Source organism: Rhinolophus hipposideros, assembly GCF_964194185.1.
Source record: "Rhinolophus hipposideros genome assembly, chromosome: 13".
Classification (NCBI taxonomy): Eukaryota; Metazoa; Chordata; class Mammalia; order Chiroptera; family Rhinolophidae; genus Rhinolophus; species Rhinolophus hipposideros.
The window spans coordinates 29732749-29751431 of record NC_138059.1 but is presented as its reverse complement, the minus strand read 5'-3'; the positions used below and the strand labels follow the sequence as shown (position 1 = coordinate 29751431).

Below are 18683 nucleotides of genomic sequence, written 5' to 3'. Positions count from 1 at the left end.
TGAGTCCCACCTCTGCCACTTATGGCTTTTGATTTTGAGCCAGGGTGATCTTCTCAGAAGAACTGTAGTTTGCCCACCAACTACAGTTCCATTTTGAGAATTAAATGGAATAGTGTATGAAAAAGGCCTTTGTAAATTAAAGAGCATGGTGTATATACTCTTTCCTTTAAGTACAAATGAAAGACCATCACATTTCGAACACTAATGAGCAATCAGGAAAACCTTTCCTTTACAAATATTCTATAACTATAGATCCATTTTCTTTTTAAGTATGTGGGGAGAGAAAGGTAAAATAAATGGCATTCCAGATAGTCTCCATTAACTTGGTTTCTTAGAAGGCAAGACCCTCCCCAAGAAGAAGAAAAAGTGAAAGGTGACTTAAAGAGGGTAGCAAAATTTTTAAACATTATAGAAGATGATTTCCATTAGAAATGGCTAACACTTTCAAAGAATGGATTGTATCAAAAAGCAATGTATCTCTTTGTAACTTTTCCATAAATCTAAAATTATTCCAAAAGAATATATTTTTTAAAGCAACCTATCCCCATAAGTGCTCAAGGAGAGGCTTAACAATCACCTGTTCATCAGTCAGGGACAGAGGAGACACCTGCGTCAGACTAAGGACTGGGATTAAAGAGATCACTGAAGGTGAGAAATAAAGCAGCTTTGAAAAAAGATGAGGAACACTCACCAACCACAAATTCTTAGATAACTAATACCATCACAGTTCTGTTACTTATTAATTCTTAGCTATTCTGAACAAACCTTGCCAACAGGAACATTCTTAACATCTTCCACAAAAACGACTTCCCGAAGAGACCACTGCTCTTCGTTCACCTTTTCCTCCTCTTTCGGGGCAGGGGTAGACCGTCGTCGTTCTTAGACAACAACAAAATGGTAAGTACCAAAAAGAAAATGTAAAAGAGACTTTATAGATTTCATCTAAATATATGGAAAAAAGATCATTTGTAAAGGGATATAAAATTAAGATATCTAAATAAAAACTGCATGAACTACTGCTTTATGAATTGAAGTCTTATGACCAACTTCCAGTTCTAATGAATTCATAGTAAAAAATAGCCGTTATCTGTTAAATGTCTAAGAATATTAACACTGCTATAACCAACTACAAGGAAGAAATACAAAACATATTTTGGACTCTCAAAATAATGGCTATCTGAACAAGGTTTTTTCAAAAAGAAGGATCTGTTGGTCTGTACTTAGAAAAATGACATAACTATTAAACTTTAACTTTCAATTTCCTCAATTATGAACCAACTACACTATAAATTTATTTTGAGGAGTTTAAAAAAAACTTTAAATCTAAGTTACAGTATTAAGAATGGGTTTATAAATTCTACAAATTCTGAACAAATATTGTGACTAAGTCATAACCAATTTATAATGGGAATATTCTCAACAAAGGTGAACATATATCTAACTATTGTTTATTTCCTTCTATTACTGCAATTTTACATATGAAAAAATTATAATGCTCAAAAACAACAGCAATAGTCAACACTGTAAATTTTTTCATTTAAATAAAGCTGCACACACATACACAAAAATCAAACCAGTAGAAACACAATTTATATAAAAATATATTAAAAATGGTAGGAGTTGCCTCAGGTCAGAAATAAACTGAACACAGTGGTCTGCCTGGCCCCTTGTTCCAACCACTGCGTACTACACATAAAACTTACTATATGGCATTGACGCGCTGCTGGCAATTGAGGACGCATCACTGCATGTGGACGCCGGAGATGGTGGCGGACCCATTTCTGTTTTCACTGGTTCCTGCTTACTTTCAGGCCTGAGATTAGAAATAAGATTCTCCTTATAATTAGGAAAATGAAGTATTAGAAACTTGTTAAATGGTTTATTTTTAAGACAAGTTTATTGTTATATAAGGAAAGTAAATATTGAAAACTTGTACAAAATGGCATATTTTTAGGACTCAACGTACTGAAAAAATATACAGTGCATACTTCAAATTTTCATGTTTTAAAAACATGAAAGAAAAATATCCCATATAAAGCTATCAACAACTTGGAACAATGACTCAGATAAGGCTTATCTAAGAATAATAACAAAAGCAATACTCAATTTATCAACATAGCTTTATCATAAGCCTTTTGAGCAAACAAGTTTCACGTTTCAATGAACCTTTACTTGGACACAGCAATTTAACTGAAAAAAATGGTAAAGACAAATAAATAAAAAGCCCACTAGGATCATTAATTTCTTAGATTTCAGAGAAAGAACAGTACTCTCAACAATTAACAAATATTTATTCTTGAGCCATCTGGTGATGAACCTGCTATAACTAAAATGAGAAATTATAAGGTTAATAAACGATCCCGCCTGATTTATTTCATTAATTATATACTAAGAAGATAACTATAGTAACTATACAATATGGTAAAAACAAATATTTTTATTCATTAAAGGGCAGAAATCAATTTTTAGTCAGAAAGGTCACATATTGCTCAGAAATTTGTTATATATAGATCATCCTGGTATGTACCAGGGGTGCCAAAAAAATGTATACATGTGGACACTTTGGTCAACGTTGCTCAAGCAGTAGTTCACCATAATCAGAAGTGTCTGGATGCCACTTTGAGCACCTCTTATAGTTGCAGAAGTCAAACGTGACTTGTATTCATCTTTTGTTATCGGTGTATATTGAGTATTACAATTTTAATACAGTTTTCCTTTCTTAAAATATGTATACATTTTTTTGGTACCCTTTGTATTCATTTCAACTCCCTCATCTCCTATTGCCCCCACCAGAAAACTGAGTTTGGAAACAGTCCACAGAACACCAGAATTACTTTTACCAACATCTTAGCTAAGTGCTCTGTGCAGGCACACATGAGCACTCACGGCTGCTCTGCAAATCTTGTGATGGTAGAAGCTGCCAATCCTGACTAATCACCACGCATGCCTTTAAAGTGAGTGCATTTGAATGATTTGCAAAGAAGAATCGATTGACATGAAAGTCATTACCCTCTTAACATTTAATTTCACTTAGCTCTTTTACTAAATTTATTAACGTAGATGGCAAATTTCAAGGAAGATCTTGAAAAACTTCACATACACAGTATTTAAATAGCATATTCTATTTCAACCTTGCTTATACTATTTAATGCACATCAAAAATATTTCAAATGCTTCTTTACAAAGTTTCATAAAAAATGAAAGTGTTTTGTTATTTTTATTTTTAGGAAAAAAAAATCAATGTAATTAGGGAGAAAGTCTATAAACCTATTTTTTTTAAAACAAGACTAAGCACTAAAACAGCAAAAAAACCTTAAATTAACAATACCTTTGGTTTATTAAAGATTCTTTTTTAACTTATTTAACATAATCCCTGTGTTTCAGAATTTCAACTTGCAGTTTTAATATAGAGGAATAGCAGCAGTAGAGGTAGTAAATTTATAATCATTTCATTCAAGGAAACTAAAAAATTTCAGAACTTTAAGAACCTCAATCATTTCTTTTCAATGCCTGTATGTATACTAAGAAAAAAAAAATACATCAAAATATTTAAAATGTTATTTCTGGAATGTGATATTATTACTCTTCCATGTTTCTATAATGGTTACAAATGTTTATAAGATTAAGAAAAAAAAGTATTTCAAGACTTACTAAAGCTTTTAAGTCCATGTACCAAACAACCAAATTATAACACATTTTAAAAAGTTTAAAGGTGAGTAGATGCTTCTAAAAGTACAGGTGTTACGATCTGTAAACCTGGCTCTCAAACCATAAGCCAGCCCTAGAATGTGATATTTCTGTTCACATATCCCTCCAACCAAAAGTTCACAAACCATGTACAGAATTTCCCTCCTCAGCACACTGACTGGTAAAACCCTTCCAATGATCAACATGTAGGCAAGACGTTGGTTAGAAATTAAGATTACAGAGCGAGAGAGGAGAAAATTGGCTTAGCATAGCAACGCTGACACATTATTACTGCTACACAACACCTAAAAGGATACACTCCAGCAACAAAATAAAGACATCGAAAGAGAACTCTACACCTGAAGAGCAAGAACAACTATAATATACAAATTTTAACCAAGTTGCAAACAATACATTTTACTAGTTCCTTTCAAACTCTTGGGGATGTTAACAAAACCCCATCATGTTAGCACTTTTCTGCGTCACTGTACACCTACCTCTAAGTCTCCCTTGATTACTCTCCTCCACATACAGTGTAAACTAAAAACTGGTGTAAAAATCAAGATTAGTTAGGGTATAGTACTTACTTAGCTTCGGTAGTTTTGCTAGCTTTGTCCATGCTTTTCAAGCTCTCAGGAGATCTAAGTTGAAATCTACAGCTATCATTCATATTCCAAACTGACTCCATTAAGACACCAACTTTAGGAATCCCAGCACTAATTGAAAATGCAACTGCTCCAGCATGATAAAGAGGATTATTTCTTAAGCATACCTAGTAAGCAAAAGAAAAATCACCATCAAGATGACATAATTTTAATAAACTACAACAGTTATTTCAAATATATGAAAACACAATATATATATATAAGTATTGCTTCCTCAATTTTCCAAATACAATCTTACATAATCGAGAAGGTTGATAAAGAATTGACTTAAAGGTCTCCATCAAGAAATTTTATTCCCAAAATTAAGGGGCAGGAACAATTTTGGCACATTTGCAAAAAATTAACTTTAAAATTTCATGCACAAAATGTCTATTACATTTTTACACTTGAAACTAAGAAAAAAAATTTCATGCAGCAAATATTCTGACATTCTGCTATAAGGAAACAGAATAGAAATAGCAGAGAAGAAACTAAAAAGATTATTAAAAAATTAAATGTGAACAAAACAATTACAAGTTTTGTCTGTTTCTTATCATTTAAATTATTTTCTTCCTCAATTCATGACTCTATATAGGATCTATCACTTCACATCTATCAATGTTTGTTTCCCCTGGAAGACTGTTTCTACAAGCCAGAAGCTTCACTGGATAATACAAGGTTTATCTTAAATTAAAAAAGATTGTGTAGATGTTAGTTACTTGAGTTCAGGAGCAAACAATCTATAAATTCTCACTGCCAGGGAACACCCTGAAACCAGTAATCTGCAAGGCGGCACTGTCAAACACACTAATAGCTCTAAAAGAGACATGAACATTATTTCTGGAAATCTCCTTTCTCTAATAGCTCAATCCTACTGACATTCTGTTCAGTCATCCAATAACGAATAATTAATGTTGTATTTGACAGTGGCAAATATGAAGATCATGTTTTTTGGTGGTTTATAATTAAAGTGACAGAAGAAGGTGGTACATTTGAGAAGCACGGGAACTGGAAATACTGGTAGAGTTACAGTTCTATCAAAGAATAGCTGTACGTCACTAAATATAGTTCTGTAACCCAGAATGAATAGTTCACAAGAGCTGACTTCTTGAGAAAGGTTATGTCCTGCTTCGCTGTGACTTAAAGGGAAGTTTTATCCACAAATTTTCATAAAAAAACTGATGGAAAGCTTAAAGCCTAAAAGAGGACCAATAAAAAGGCTGTAACTGAAAGAGAAATGTGGCAAGACATATTAAAATATAATTTATTAATGCTTTCTTATAAAAATAAATGCACCTTAAAGACAAGGAGCTGTGTATCCAGGGTCCAGCATATAATAAGGCATATGATGAAAATTCAGGCACACAAAAGAGATATTGTGGATTTATTACCGTGACTATTAATAAAAAAGCAAGTCACACAAATTTTTTTGTTTTTTTGTGTTTCCCAGCACATATAAAAGCTACGTTTATACTATATTGTAGTCTACTAAGTGTGCAACAGCACTATGTCGAAAAAAAGTATATACCTTAATTAAAAAATAATTTACTGCTAAAATGGTAACCACCATCTGAGACTGTTGGAAAAATGATGCTGATAGATTTGAATGATGCAGTTGCCACAAATCTTTAATTTGTAAAAAACGCAGTACTTGCAAAGCACAATAATGCACAGTGCAATAAAACGAGGTATGCCTATACATTTCTCTCAACAATTACAATCTGTGAGTGCAGTTCTAGCTGAAAACTCTAAATGATCAATAAATAATTCTTTACAACGTTGACAATGAAAGCTCTCCTAGTTGTGAGGCTGTGACTATCTGAAACCTCCAGTTTTCTACAGCTTTCAAAAAAAATCTTAGTTTTACGTCAAATATTTTAATTCACTTCTATCTCTCAGCAATTTAGTACCAAGCTATTTTGTTTAGCTTTTCTTCAGTATACCTTTAAAGTATTTTTTTGCCCTCCCTGTTTATAGTAATGTCATCCAACATGCTAATAAGGCAACTGCTAATATCCTGCTATTATGTGAGTCCACTGAACAAGGAACTTTGAGAACATCAGAAATCAGTATTTGAACTAAACAGGGAAAGAGGTGCTCCAAGAAGAGAGAGATCTGTCCTAAGCAACTGACATAAATAATGAAGGCTGAACAATAATATTCAAAATATTGAGTAATCACTGAAAACTTCCTAGTTGGTAAGCCAACAAAGGAGCCAGAACAAGACAACCATGAACAGGACAAAAAAATAGAGCCACAAACAAAAAGAACAGCTCCATTTAAGCTGCGTTTTAGAGAAAAGTAACAGCTAAAATGGTGACTACTTTTTAAGACATAGAGAATATAAGTAATACCACCTTGTAGTGATGAGAAAAAAAAACTGAATTGAAAGTGCTAGATGAGGAAATTAGCACATTATGGAATAAAAACCACCATTTGTCTAAGCATTAGGGATTACAAAGTCCTTAAACATTCATTGCAGCACTTGCTACAACGAACGTGTTAAGTTTTATCCTGAAGATAAACTTCTACAAGAATCTAATGACTTAGAAGTGTAACACTATTTCTCAAACTCTCTTGGTCTCAGGAACTTTTTTCCCATTAAGTATTACTGAGAAGCCAAAAATCTTTTATTTATGTGGGTCATATCTAGTTGGTATTTAATATACTAGAAATTTAAACAGAGAAATTTAAAAATATTTATTTAATAGTAATAAAGCCATGGTAATATAAACAATTTTTATGAAAAAGAACTACATTTTATCCAAAAAAAAAAAAAAAAATCAGCAAAAGTGGCACTTTTAAGTACTAAATGATTCTTAAAACCAGACAAATCTGGGACCCCTACCCCACAGGGAAACCTCCTGACATCGGTGAGGATCTATGTTACTCAACTACTGAACAAAGGAGTCATGAGCCACATACATGCTATTGGAACCTGGTCCATTTCAAATAACATTCATCTGCAAAACTGCTTATAGCAGAGGAGGAAGAAAGTCATTTTTAAAGAGAAACAATGTCCCTTAGTACAGGCTTAATTCTAATCTTACCTGGGTACCAACAGTGATGTTCGGCATCGAAGAAATACCGGCACTCGATTTGGGCTTTTTATTTTTTGCTCGAGCTTTCTCTAACATTTTTTTCCTTTGACTAAAAGGGACTACACCCCTGAAAAGGAAAAGCATAAATTGGTCAAAGAAGCAAAAAGCCCATTAAACATATCTGAAATTACACATATTTTTTAGGCATTTCTGGTGTATTCCTTCTCTAGTATTTTTGCTTCAGAATAATATTAACATGGTCAACTTATTCTTAATTATAACTTGATCAGATGTTTAATACATAACTGGATCAAATTTTTGTTAAACCTTTAGGATTAAAATTTGTAAGAAATTCATCATTTGATATGTTCTTCCAAATAATTGTATTCCATTGATAGACTTCCCTATACATTATTTCTGCCAATACAAATTTACTAGTAACTTCTTAAAACACAATACAGAATATATTTAAAGTCCCTTTCTAACAGTACAGGAATAATTAAGGCATGAAATAGTCATACAATGAAATACTTTACTAACCTTTAAAATTATATTTTAAGTAATGTTGTTGTATTGAAAAAGCGTGAAAAAATACCATGTAAGCTATGCTTTCAATTATGTGAAAGCAAAATACACATGTATGTACAGGCAAGAAAGATTAAAATACTCCCAAATGTTAAGTTATCTTTGGATTGTAGAATTATAGGTGATTTTTGCTTATACTTTAGATTTTCACAAAATTTCATAATTACAGTACACATTTTTGTAAGCTTTTCTTTTTTTTGTTACTTTGCTCCAAAGTGAAATTTCCCTTTCTATAAAGTATGACCTTTGCTTGACCTTCTCATGTTTGTATTCTGCTATTCAAAGGATCTATGCACAGAAAGCATTCGCTGAGGCCCCTCCCTGTGATACTCACCACCAATATAAATTGTTCTCTAGCTGGGCGCAGGTGTAAAGGGCACAGCAATGTAAAGAAACAATCCGTTCACCTTGGAGTTCTGAGTAAGTCTGCGCAGTGTGCTCTAATTTAGAAGCCACAGAACTCAACGTTTCATCTACCCATGTAGCAACCTAAAGAATAAAATATTGGAGGTTTAAATAAGAACAAGTAATCTTTTCAAAAGAAATGCGGTCAAAACTTCATACTAATGGACTGGAATTCTAAAATGTTTTGAGCTGAAAGCTAAAAAAAATAAAAAAATAAAAAAAAAGAAGGCATTTCGAAAGCTTTCTTAGACTAGAAAAAAATACTTTCTTCATACAAATAAATCAATAGCAGTTATTAAAATAAATGTCTAAAGCCATCTAAGGCATTAAGCAAATCCAATATTTGTCCAACAATTTTTACTAGAATTTATTGACTCTAAAGCTAAACTGATAATCAGGTATAATATCCATACTTTCTCAATCTATAATGCAATCGCAAGCTATAATGCTTTTCAGTATCTCTTTTGTCAGTATTTATCTTGAGTATTTTTTCCTTCCCTTAAAGGAGAAAGCTACCTCTAAAGTTGGATTATAATACAGACATAAACCAGCAACAAAAAGATAATACACTGGATAACTCTACTAAGGCTTTGTATTTGTTTTAAGGCAATGTACTTTGTGTTTGTGGAACGAGTTAGAAAGACAGAAAATAAAAAGATGAGAAAGGGGCAGGGAAAGGAAGAAAATTAAGAATTGAAGCATGAAATGTTTATCCATCAAGGCAAAGTGTTTCATACCTTGTTATTTTCTGTAGCTACAGTTGCCCTTATGCTATTTGCAGACAGGAGGACTATCTTTTCATTGGTTAGTCCCAAAAATGTTGCTCGTGGATGATGTAATGAAGGATTCTTTGAAAGCATAAGAAAAATGATTACCATTTTCTATGTTGATATATAGATCTAGTCAATGTAAGATTTCATATAATAAAATACCTGTGCATTTCTGTAAGGCTCAGATTCACTCCACTTCCACTGATAAAGTTCTCCTTTACTGCTAACAGCCAAAAGCTCAGAATATAGAGCTCCGATACAGATGAATTTTGTTCCATCCTATAAAGTAAAAATAATACAATGATATAAATGTAACAATTGCCAGACCTAATGGTTTGAATACAATCACTACATAAAATCTGGATTAATTATATGAACACATAAACCACAGCTATGAGAAGTCTTCAGCACAGCCTGTAAGGCCCCCCGTCACATGGCCCCCAGCTCCCTCCCTCTTGTCACATCAGCCTTCTTCCTGCTCCTGGACCATATCCACCAGGATCCCACCATGTCCCTGTTATTCTCTTGTCTTGTTTCTCAGGTGACTCACTCCCTCTCCTCAGCCAAGTCCGTTCAAAGGAGACCTTTGACCACACTATCTACAAAACCACCATTCTCATATTCTATCTCCTTACTCTTCTTTCTTTTTAGTTCACAACTTGTATTAAGTCATTTCATTCGAATATAAGCTTTGTCTTGTTCACCACTGTATCCCTAGTTCTTAGAACAGTGCACGCAGTAGGTGAAGCCAGGGAAGTCGAGTGTCAAAAACAGAAGATTCCCTCCCTATAGGCTCTTCCAAGCTGCTGAAACAAATGTCTGTTGGTTTTTAAGGCAAAAGTTTGTTTTAAGGGAATACACTGTGCATGCAATGAGTTGGAATGAAATTAAATTATGCAAAGCTTAGACAATAAATCTAAATAAACAATATCAATGAGACTTTTTTTTTAACATAAGACCAATATGATCAGTCATGAAGTTACCCAGAAATCGCACAGCAAAACTTCCTAATAACATATTTTACGTTGCACTTTTTGCTACTGGTCTATACACTACTTCTGCTCTCTGGAATTCTGGCTCCAGAGTATGCTAAACTAATGGTGTCTTTTTGGTTTTATGTCAAATTCCAGTCTTATTTGGTTAAATGGGTTATAGTGCTCAGCTAAAGAGGGTGAAGTCTGCCAAGATTTTAAATACTGACAATTGGTTATGCCCCAATTGTACAGAAAGAACACTCATTTTCAACAAATATAAAGTGCACAGCACAGAGTCCAACACAAACAAGTGCCCAACAGAATTCAACCATCACTACTCTGCTCCCCTGACTTCATCTCCTACCCACCCAGAAAGCAAAAGCTTCCTGAATATTTCTATTCTAGATTTATTTAATGAAAAAACACCATTCTCCCCTACTCCCCTCCCCCACCACAGAGAAAGAAGTCTCCTCTCTGTAGGTAACCCCCAGACTGGATACAACCCTCTCTCATAAGCCCAACAACCATCCAAGCTAATCTCTCCTTCAATCCTATTCACAGTAAAGTGAATTATCACTTGGCATGTTTCACCTTTCCGGCTTTCCTTAACAGTTATAACTGTACTTTCAACAGCCATATCAATGCCCCACGAATTTAATCAATTCATCTTCTCTTTAAATTCTCCATTCGAACCATGTGGCCCTGGTTCACCATCCGCTTCAGAACCTCTTCTCTCCTGCTCACAGGTCACTGCTCTCTAATGGTCTTCCTCTGATCTTCGCGACTGTTCTCCATCTCCCTCACACCACTATCACTCCTGCCACAGATTCTATCCTGGTCCCTTTATTCAAATTATGTTCCATCCTCATCCTAAGTGACTGCATCCACTAGGGCATCATGCTTTTAAACATGTAAATCCTCCTATCTTCAGACTATCCTTAAGAGCTCTCTATCTCTGGATGTCTTAAAGTACCGCAGTATAGACAAAATGAATTCATCATCTCCTCCAAAACTGGATATCCCCTATAGTCCCCATCTCCAAGAATGACATCCACCACCCACTCTGTATGGGAGACACATGGGAATCTGAGCGCTCTCCTCACTCCTCCTTTTCTCTCAACAACCTAGTGACTAGTAAACCAATGATGCACTTGTCTCAAATTCCTCCCAGATTCTTCCCTTCCTCGTCCCCACTGTCACTGCTTTAGTTGAGATCCTCACCATTCCTTTCTATAACAACACTACCAGTCTCTTAACTGACTCCAGATTTTTCCTATTCCTATCTTTATCCCTCAGTGCCAATAATTCATCTCCTTGAAAGCAAAATGAAACCCCACCAATCTAATCATATCAACTCTCAAAGAATTCCGTTGACTTCCTGGTGACTGCAAAACATCTTAATTCCTTGGCAAGTTGTCTGGGGCCTTGCACAGTCTTGCTCCACCTTGCTCTTCTCCTACTCCCTACTACATGGCAGCAATTCTAAATTTCTCGTTTTTCCCCAAACACACGGTGACCTTCCATGACTCCAGGCCCATGCTTGATATGTTTGGAATGCCTCTGCATTTTGGTCATCACCTACTTAACCTTAAAAATGCTGCTTAAATGTCATCTTCTCTGTAAAATCTTGGCCAAAATCTCTCATGTGGTATTAGTCATTCCTCACTCTGAGCCGCTAAGCATTATATTCTCACCTTCAGTCTACCACTGCTCATACTGGAAACACATTATACTGTCTATATGTGTCTTCCCCACTGAGTTTCCTGTGGGAGAGCCCATGCCGTATTCACCTCTACATTCCCAAAGGCCCACTTGGCACATGGCACGTAATAAGAGCACACTGATAACTGAATGAACAAATGAATTTTAATTCCAACTTCTTCAAGTAAATGCCTTGCCAGAGCAGTGCAATCCTGAACAAGCCATTGCCATGGCAAAAGCATGGCACACAAGGCCCTCTCAGAACTGACTTAGCTATATCCTTCAAGGGTAGGCCAACATTCCCTAGGATAGTAAGTCCTGAATGAGTCAACTAAACCGCAAAGGCCCTGAAAACCCCCTATGGACAAATGTGGATGGATAGTACAATCACCATCCAAGGAAGATGATGGAAAAATCACCAACTGCTTCTTCCCTGCTTTATGTAGAGAAATACACAACCATCAAATACATACAAAGGAACAGTCTTTTTAGCTCACTCATAAAAAAACAAAAACACAATGGTTTTATTGTTTTAATGACATACTAACAGCTGCTTCTGAACAAGTTGGGAGCCTGCTTCAACCCAGCTGGAAAAGTGGATATGCATTGTTTCCTTAAAGATCAGTAGTTTAGCTCTATTGAGCAAAAATCAAATCATTAGAGGTTGCATCTAATTAGAAAGTTTGCAACTGTCTGAATGACAGTAAACAGGTCATCAATCAAACTAGAAATTCTTTCCCAAAGGGAGAGGGAAACTATTAAAAATATGATGGAAATTAGCTCATGCCCAAAGCTTAAGAAAAACAAAAGCACTCAACCCGGCAACACGAACTCCTACCACCCACATCTACATTTAGTAATTTATATTTGGAAAAAGTTCGTCTTCCAATTCCTAAGTCTCTCCCGCAAAACCTAATTTTCATCTTTAAAAATTTTTTTTTAAATTTTCCCACTATCAGCAAACACTAGTTTTCCCATTAAGTACCAGCTCCAACAGCTATGTATTATGGTTAAAATGGATGGAATACAACTATAGGTTACACTGCAGTTTGGTCAACTGTTCTTATGCACACTACATTTCTCCCTTGCCTTTCTGCTTCTCCATATTCTCTTTATGCCTGGCTTCTTTTCCTTTTTATGACCATTTCTCTTTTTCCTCTTACTTCATGATTAAATTACATTTGTCACACACCTAGCTAAGTCTTAACAAATACTTCCTGGAAACTTTCAAGTGTCAATTAAAAACCACCACCAGCACCACCACCACAGAGACTCTCCACCTAACCTCCACATCTAAAACCCAGCAAGCGAAGCAATATGGCCAACGAGTTTGAGCAATTGGTTCCAACAAGGAAGCTACTCCAAATAGCTGAAGGAAGGAGCCAAATGTCATGGGCTATTTGTTCTCAAAACCATTAAAAGAAACTGAGAATGACACAGAACAGTACAATTCAAAAGGCTGATAGGAATAAATTTTCTTATTTCCCCTAGACTATATGGAATTAGATTCAGAACAGTAAGGCATATGACTATACATTAACATACTGACTTGCTGAATCAGTTTGTTTTTTCATCACCCACCACACAACTCTCACCAAGCTCTTCTCTGACAGCTTACTGAAAAGAAACGATAAGGCATCCTTTAAATGGAAAGGGTGTGTTTTGTGATAGGACACAGAGCAAAGTTTTTATATGTTCAGCTTCAGATTTACTTAGCATGGATTTCCTGTAGTTTTTCTCCTCCCTCTTCAGCATTTATTACTTAGCATTCTATTTTTAATAGTCTTTGTTACTATTGTAACTGTATTTTTTCCCATCTTATAAGTCACTTTAGATTCTTGTTGGAAGGTTGGTATATATACTTACATAATTACAATTTGCACGTACACATTCAGCAACACAGAACTAAAGTTTTAGTCTGAGAAAACGTAAATTGCAAAAATGACTGAGAAGTGAAAATGCAGCCATGTTAGATAATCCCCTAATTGAAAAGATTTCATTTTCTCATCAAAGTGACTGCATTATCATAGCTACTTCCAGAAATATAAACAACAAGCAAGGAGAGGGAGGGACGGGAATAGGGGAGAGAGAAGTATTGGGGGAGGAATGGGCTGGGGGCAGGGGGAAAACAGCATAATAAAAAAGTTAATATTCTGGGTAAAACTATTCAGAGAACAGCATACACCTGGCTAGCTTACACATCAGGACTTAAGACTTAAAGGCACGGACTCAGGCACCCCCTCCACGTCCTACTTTGGTACACACAGATTGCCTTTTAACTTCCTACTATGCTAAACTATTACGGAAATGAAATGTCTCCATTCCCTGCGTTCTAGTCTAGTCACACAAGGGGCACGGTCTGCATCTATTGCAGCTTGTGCCCAATTCTAGCAGAGAAGCCAGCACACAAAATACTACTAACACATGGACCTACTTGGAGAACCCAAACCCACTGGGCTCTCCACCTCCCATTATGTGCAGACACTGCCTGTTCGCTTTGTAGACCCTGCGAGAACCTTGCTATTTACACTTCACATACACTAACTAATTTAATTTTTATAATAATCCCATAGGGTAAAAACTGTTATCCTCATCTTACGGAGAAAACAAAGGCCCAGGGAGGTTACAGAATGTGGCCAAAGCCACACAGCTGGTAAGTGGCAGGGCTAGGACATAAACTCCAACAGTCTGGCTCCAGAGCCCACACTCAGTAATCACACTACATGGCCTTCTGTGACGCCCCAAAGCCTCTTGTACCTAATGCTATTGTAATACTTAAAAGTATTAATATCATTTTTTGCTTTCCCACAGAATTCTCACCCTAACACCTAATCAAAGGCCTTATACACAGTATGCATTTAATCAAGGCTACTAATTTACCACTGACCTAATTACCCTCTGTCTTCACAGATCTTTCAATATCCCTATGGTTAAGTTTCAATTATGCTTTTATACTAGTCTTGACATTTAACTCAAATAATTCATGGATATACTTCAAGTTTAAGGTTACCTCAAATAGCTTCAGTTCAAGATTATACTGTAAAATCTTAAAGAAAAGAAGACATTTCACCATTAAAGAAGGTTTATTGGCCTTTACAAAATGGTAAAATTGTGAAGTGGCCGTTCGCCTCCTTTGAAGTGGGTGTTGGGAAAGTCAGCACAAATCCAGATCACAGACTAATGGAGTTCCTCATGCACCCTAACAATTAAAGGAAGAATGGAAAGTACTATGGATGATAACCAAACCTACCATGTAAAAATACCGGATTAGGTCATTTCTGAAATTAAGCAGGAATGCATTTATTTTTACAGAGAGAAAGGGACAGAGGGAGGGAGGGAAGGACGGGGGTGGGGGAGACAGAAAGAGAGAGAGAGAGCGAGAGAGAGGGAGAGGGAGAGAATGAGTCTATTTCCAAGCAGTGATGCTGACACCTCTCTTCCTGCCTCTCCACCTACCTCTCCATCCTCTAATCAAGTCTTGCCCCTAACCTTATAACCTTCAGGGATCACCAATTTTGGAGGGCCAATATTGTCCTGCATATTACCTGTTTCTTCATGTGGTATTTAGCCTCTGCCTCTGTATGCCAGTTTTGCATGTCGTACGTACTAAAATTACCTGAAGGCAAGGTCTTTTTACCCTTTAATAACTCTGCATTCTAAAACATGCCTATCAGAAAGGCAAAAACACTGGCTAAATCTAACAGAGGGTATACTGGCCAGGGAAAGAGCTTGCTAAATTTGTACTGTTCAAAACACTTTCATTAATCAAAAAATAATATAATAAGGAAGCCTAGACTAATATGTATGCGACGGCACTATTAAAACAAAACTCATGAGTCCTCCATGACGTTCTGCCAATATGAAGTAGACATAGTCGTAATATGATCCAGGCAAGAGAAATAGGAAACATAGAACAACGTACTAAACAAAAGAAAAAGCCCAATGGTTTAAATCAATTTCTACCAAGTGAAAGTAAAACTTGGGCAATTTTTAGTTTTATGGAAATAAATAAGAGAATTCAATTCAGGGAAAGTTTGCCAGCTGCCAAAGAAAACAGAATAACAAAGAGACTGATTAAAATTCATGTTGTTTCTTGCATTCAAGTTTTCTACATGAGCTGACTGCAAGGGAAAGTAAATGAACTACATCATTATTCACAATAACTATGAAAAATAAATTCAGAGTTAGATATTTTCCTTTAATATCCCAAATTCAAATTCAACTTCAAAGAAAGAAAAGAAATCCCTATCAGAAGAGACTCTCCTTATCTGCTAGAGATTAACCTGAAAGTTCTTACCTTCTTTTACTTTACTTCTACTTATGAAAATTTCCTACCCAACTGGCTGTGGAAATAAGAAAGAAGCGATCTCAAAAAGAAGTGAAAGACACGTGGCTTCCTATAGGACCCTGTGAAGATGAATTACCCATCACGTACGACATCAAACCTACACCCCACCCCATCAATAGGAGGCACCGACTCTGTTTCACCTGGGGCACTGATGGGTTTTTAAAGATTCAAATCATCTTAAACCCAGGATGCTGTCTAGGAGCCAGTCATTGTACTTCTCCTCCAAATGCAGAGCAGAACTCCCCCAGTCCATTCCTGTTTAGCCTGTTCTGTCTCCCACAGCATTTAGAGCAAGGGGCCTGTCTGAATTATGCCATCAAAAGGGACAGCTAACTAATCAAAGAAACACAGATCCCTAAACTTGCCCTGACATGCATGCTTGTATCTAAATGGCCACAAACTTGCCCTGCAGAAATCAGGGTCCACGTGACATTACAAAACAAATTCTACCAGAGGTATACTATCAGTTACTGATGTAAGTATCACCAGAAAAGAAATTCTGAAACAGAATGCTAATGTATTGTCTGGAACTACCATTCCAATTTCTCTGATTTACTTCAAGTAAGAAAAAAATAGCACCACTGAAACACATCTCATTAATATGACTCACGTAGTACCAAATAAAGATGCTCTACTTATATTTTAAACAAAACAAAAATACCACTTTATATCTGTGTGGTGTTACCTATTTTCATAATGGTAGTACAAAAATCCAAATCCAAAATAAAACAGAAACCTGTTTTCTTTTGGGGAGAGGGGGTGAGAAAGAGGGGAAGGAATCTACTTAAATGGAAAGCATGGAGATTTTTTTCCAAATACCTTATCGGGCCACCACTGCAAATCTTCTCCTAAAGATACTGGACTTTGAACAGGTGTGTTCTTCTTATCCAAGTTTGGCTCTCCTTCCTTGCTGGTGGAGCCCCTTTCATTATCAAATGAGGCTCCATCAAGCCACCTTCGTTCACGTAAACGTAAAACGGATTCACGTTCACGCAACAGCTCAGAGTCTCTCTCTAAGGGAAGAAGGAGAACTGGTATGCAATTGGGTCACACCAGTGGGATAAAAGTAAGCCACTCTCTAGTAAAGACCCTTCAGGATGCAACTAACAGCAGTTTATCTACTCACAAAAACTTAATGTAAATGTATTTCTAATAAGCCTGACATGCAACATTCAAAACATTAACTCGCCCAAGTGAATGTATGAAAATTATAAACTAGTATTTTTAAGAACTATATAGAGGCAGACTTCTGAATTCCAACTATATGTTTTTAGAGCAGAATTAATTTATCTTAAACTGGACTTTGGATTTTTAAATGGAGTTTAAAATGTTTGGCTTTCATTAAAAATGCTTACCATAGCTTTTTTTATTTATTAGAAAATATGCATCAATTAGAATTTCAACACATTAGATACATATGAAACCAAAAAAGAGTATTTGTTAGATAGAGCATCTTCAGTTATTTAAAAAAAAAAACACAAAAAAAAAACCCATAAAAAACTGGGCCGGTGCAGTGGCTCAGGTGGTTGGAGTGCCATGCTCCCAACACTGAGGTCGCCGGTTCGATTCCCACATGGGCCAGTGAGTTGCACCCTCTACAGCTAGATTGAGAACAATGGCTCTCCCTGGAGCTGGGCTGCTGTGAGCAGCAGGAGGTCGAGGTGAGCTGCCGAGGCTGCTGTGGGTTGCCATGAGCAGCAGACCAACGATGACCAACTACTTCAGTTGGGGGATAAGAGGGGGGGGGAGCAAGGCTCATAATACCAGCATGGGTCAGGGAGCTGTGTCCTACACAACTAGACTGACAAACAACGGCTTGAACCAGAGTGGAGGGTGGGAGGGGAGGTGGAAAAAGGGGAGAAAAAAAAAGAGGAAAAAAAAAAAAAACCAAACCTGCACGCACAGGAAAAAAACTTGAAACGGTTAAAAAAATAAACCCATTAACATTAACTATAAACTTTGATAATCCAAGCTCTTGTTTAGAGTAACTTTATAGGCTGAAGTTTTATGGATATGTCTTATGTAAAAATTTTTGAGAAACCAGATTGCATCCTTTAATACAAGCAGTAGTTCACAATTTATGATAAGAATCTTTATAGCAAGATTTCCTTACAAAAATGTTTCCTCTACAATTGGCTACAAACTCTCTAAAGCCAGTTTTTTTTTTTCAGTTTGCTCATAAATTTTTTTAAATAGATAATCAAAATAAACTTTCCAAGATTTGGATAAGAAGGATTAAAAACAGTATTAAGTTGAACCATATGAAACTGCCATCAATGCAGGTCAAAAATAATCAGTACCAACAATTTCATATGGTTCAAACTAAAAGCAATGCCCACATAGAATAACCTAAGGAAAAGCAAAAGGGAGAAATTTACAACTTATTTGTGTTAGATATTTGAATATTTGAAAATGGAATACTTGATGTATTTAAGGCAGTAAAGTATGCCTTTATTTAAAATTCTTTTAAGCTATTACATAATAGGTTCAGTATGTTAAAAGATCATAGGTTTGTTGTTAAAACTCTG

At 35.8% G+C, this 18683-nt stretch overlaps 1 protein-coding gene across 3 annotated transcripts in view; it reads right to left on the bottom strand.

Annotated features, from left to right (window-relative positions):
- UBR5 (ubiquitin protein ligase E3 component n-recognin 5) overlaps window positions 1-18683 on the bottom strand; it is a 126305-nt gene that overhangs the window by 53323 nt on the left and 54299 nt on the right. For 2 of the 3 annotated variants that reach the window (XM_081070096.1, XM_081070097.1), the window contains exons 9-16: window positions 16975-17186; window positions 9295-9411; window positions 9100-9210; window positions 8292-8446; window positions 7382-7499; window positions 4275-4459; window positions 1704-1813; window positions 766-878 (exon numbers count right to left, since the gene is read on the bottom strand). In XM_081070096.1, the coding sequence (XP_080926222.1) occupies window positions 766-878; window positions 1704-1813; window positions 4275-4459; window positions 7382-7499; window positions 8292-8446; window positions 9100-9210; window positions 9295-9411; window positions 16975-17186 (1121 nt within the window). The remainder of the gene's footprint in view (window positions 1-765; window positions 879-1703; window positions 1814-4274; window positions 4460-7381; window positions 7500-8291; window positions 8447-9099; window positions 9211-9294; window positions 9412-16974; window positions 17187-18683) is intronic. The other variant, XM_081070098.1, reaches the window with a different exon arrangement.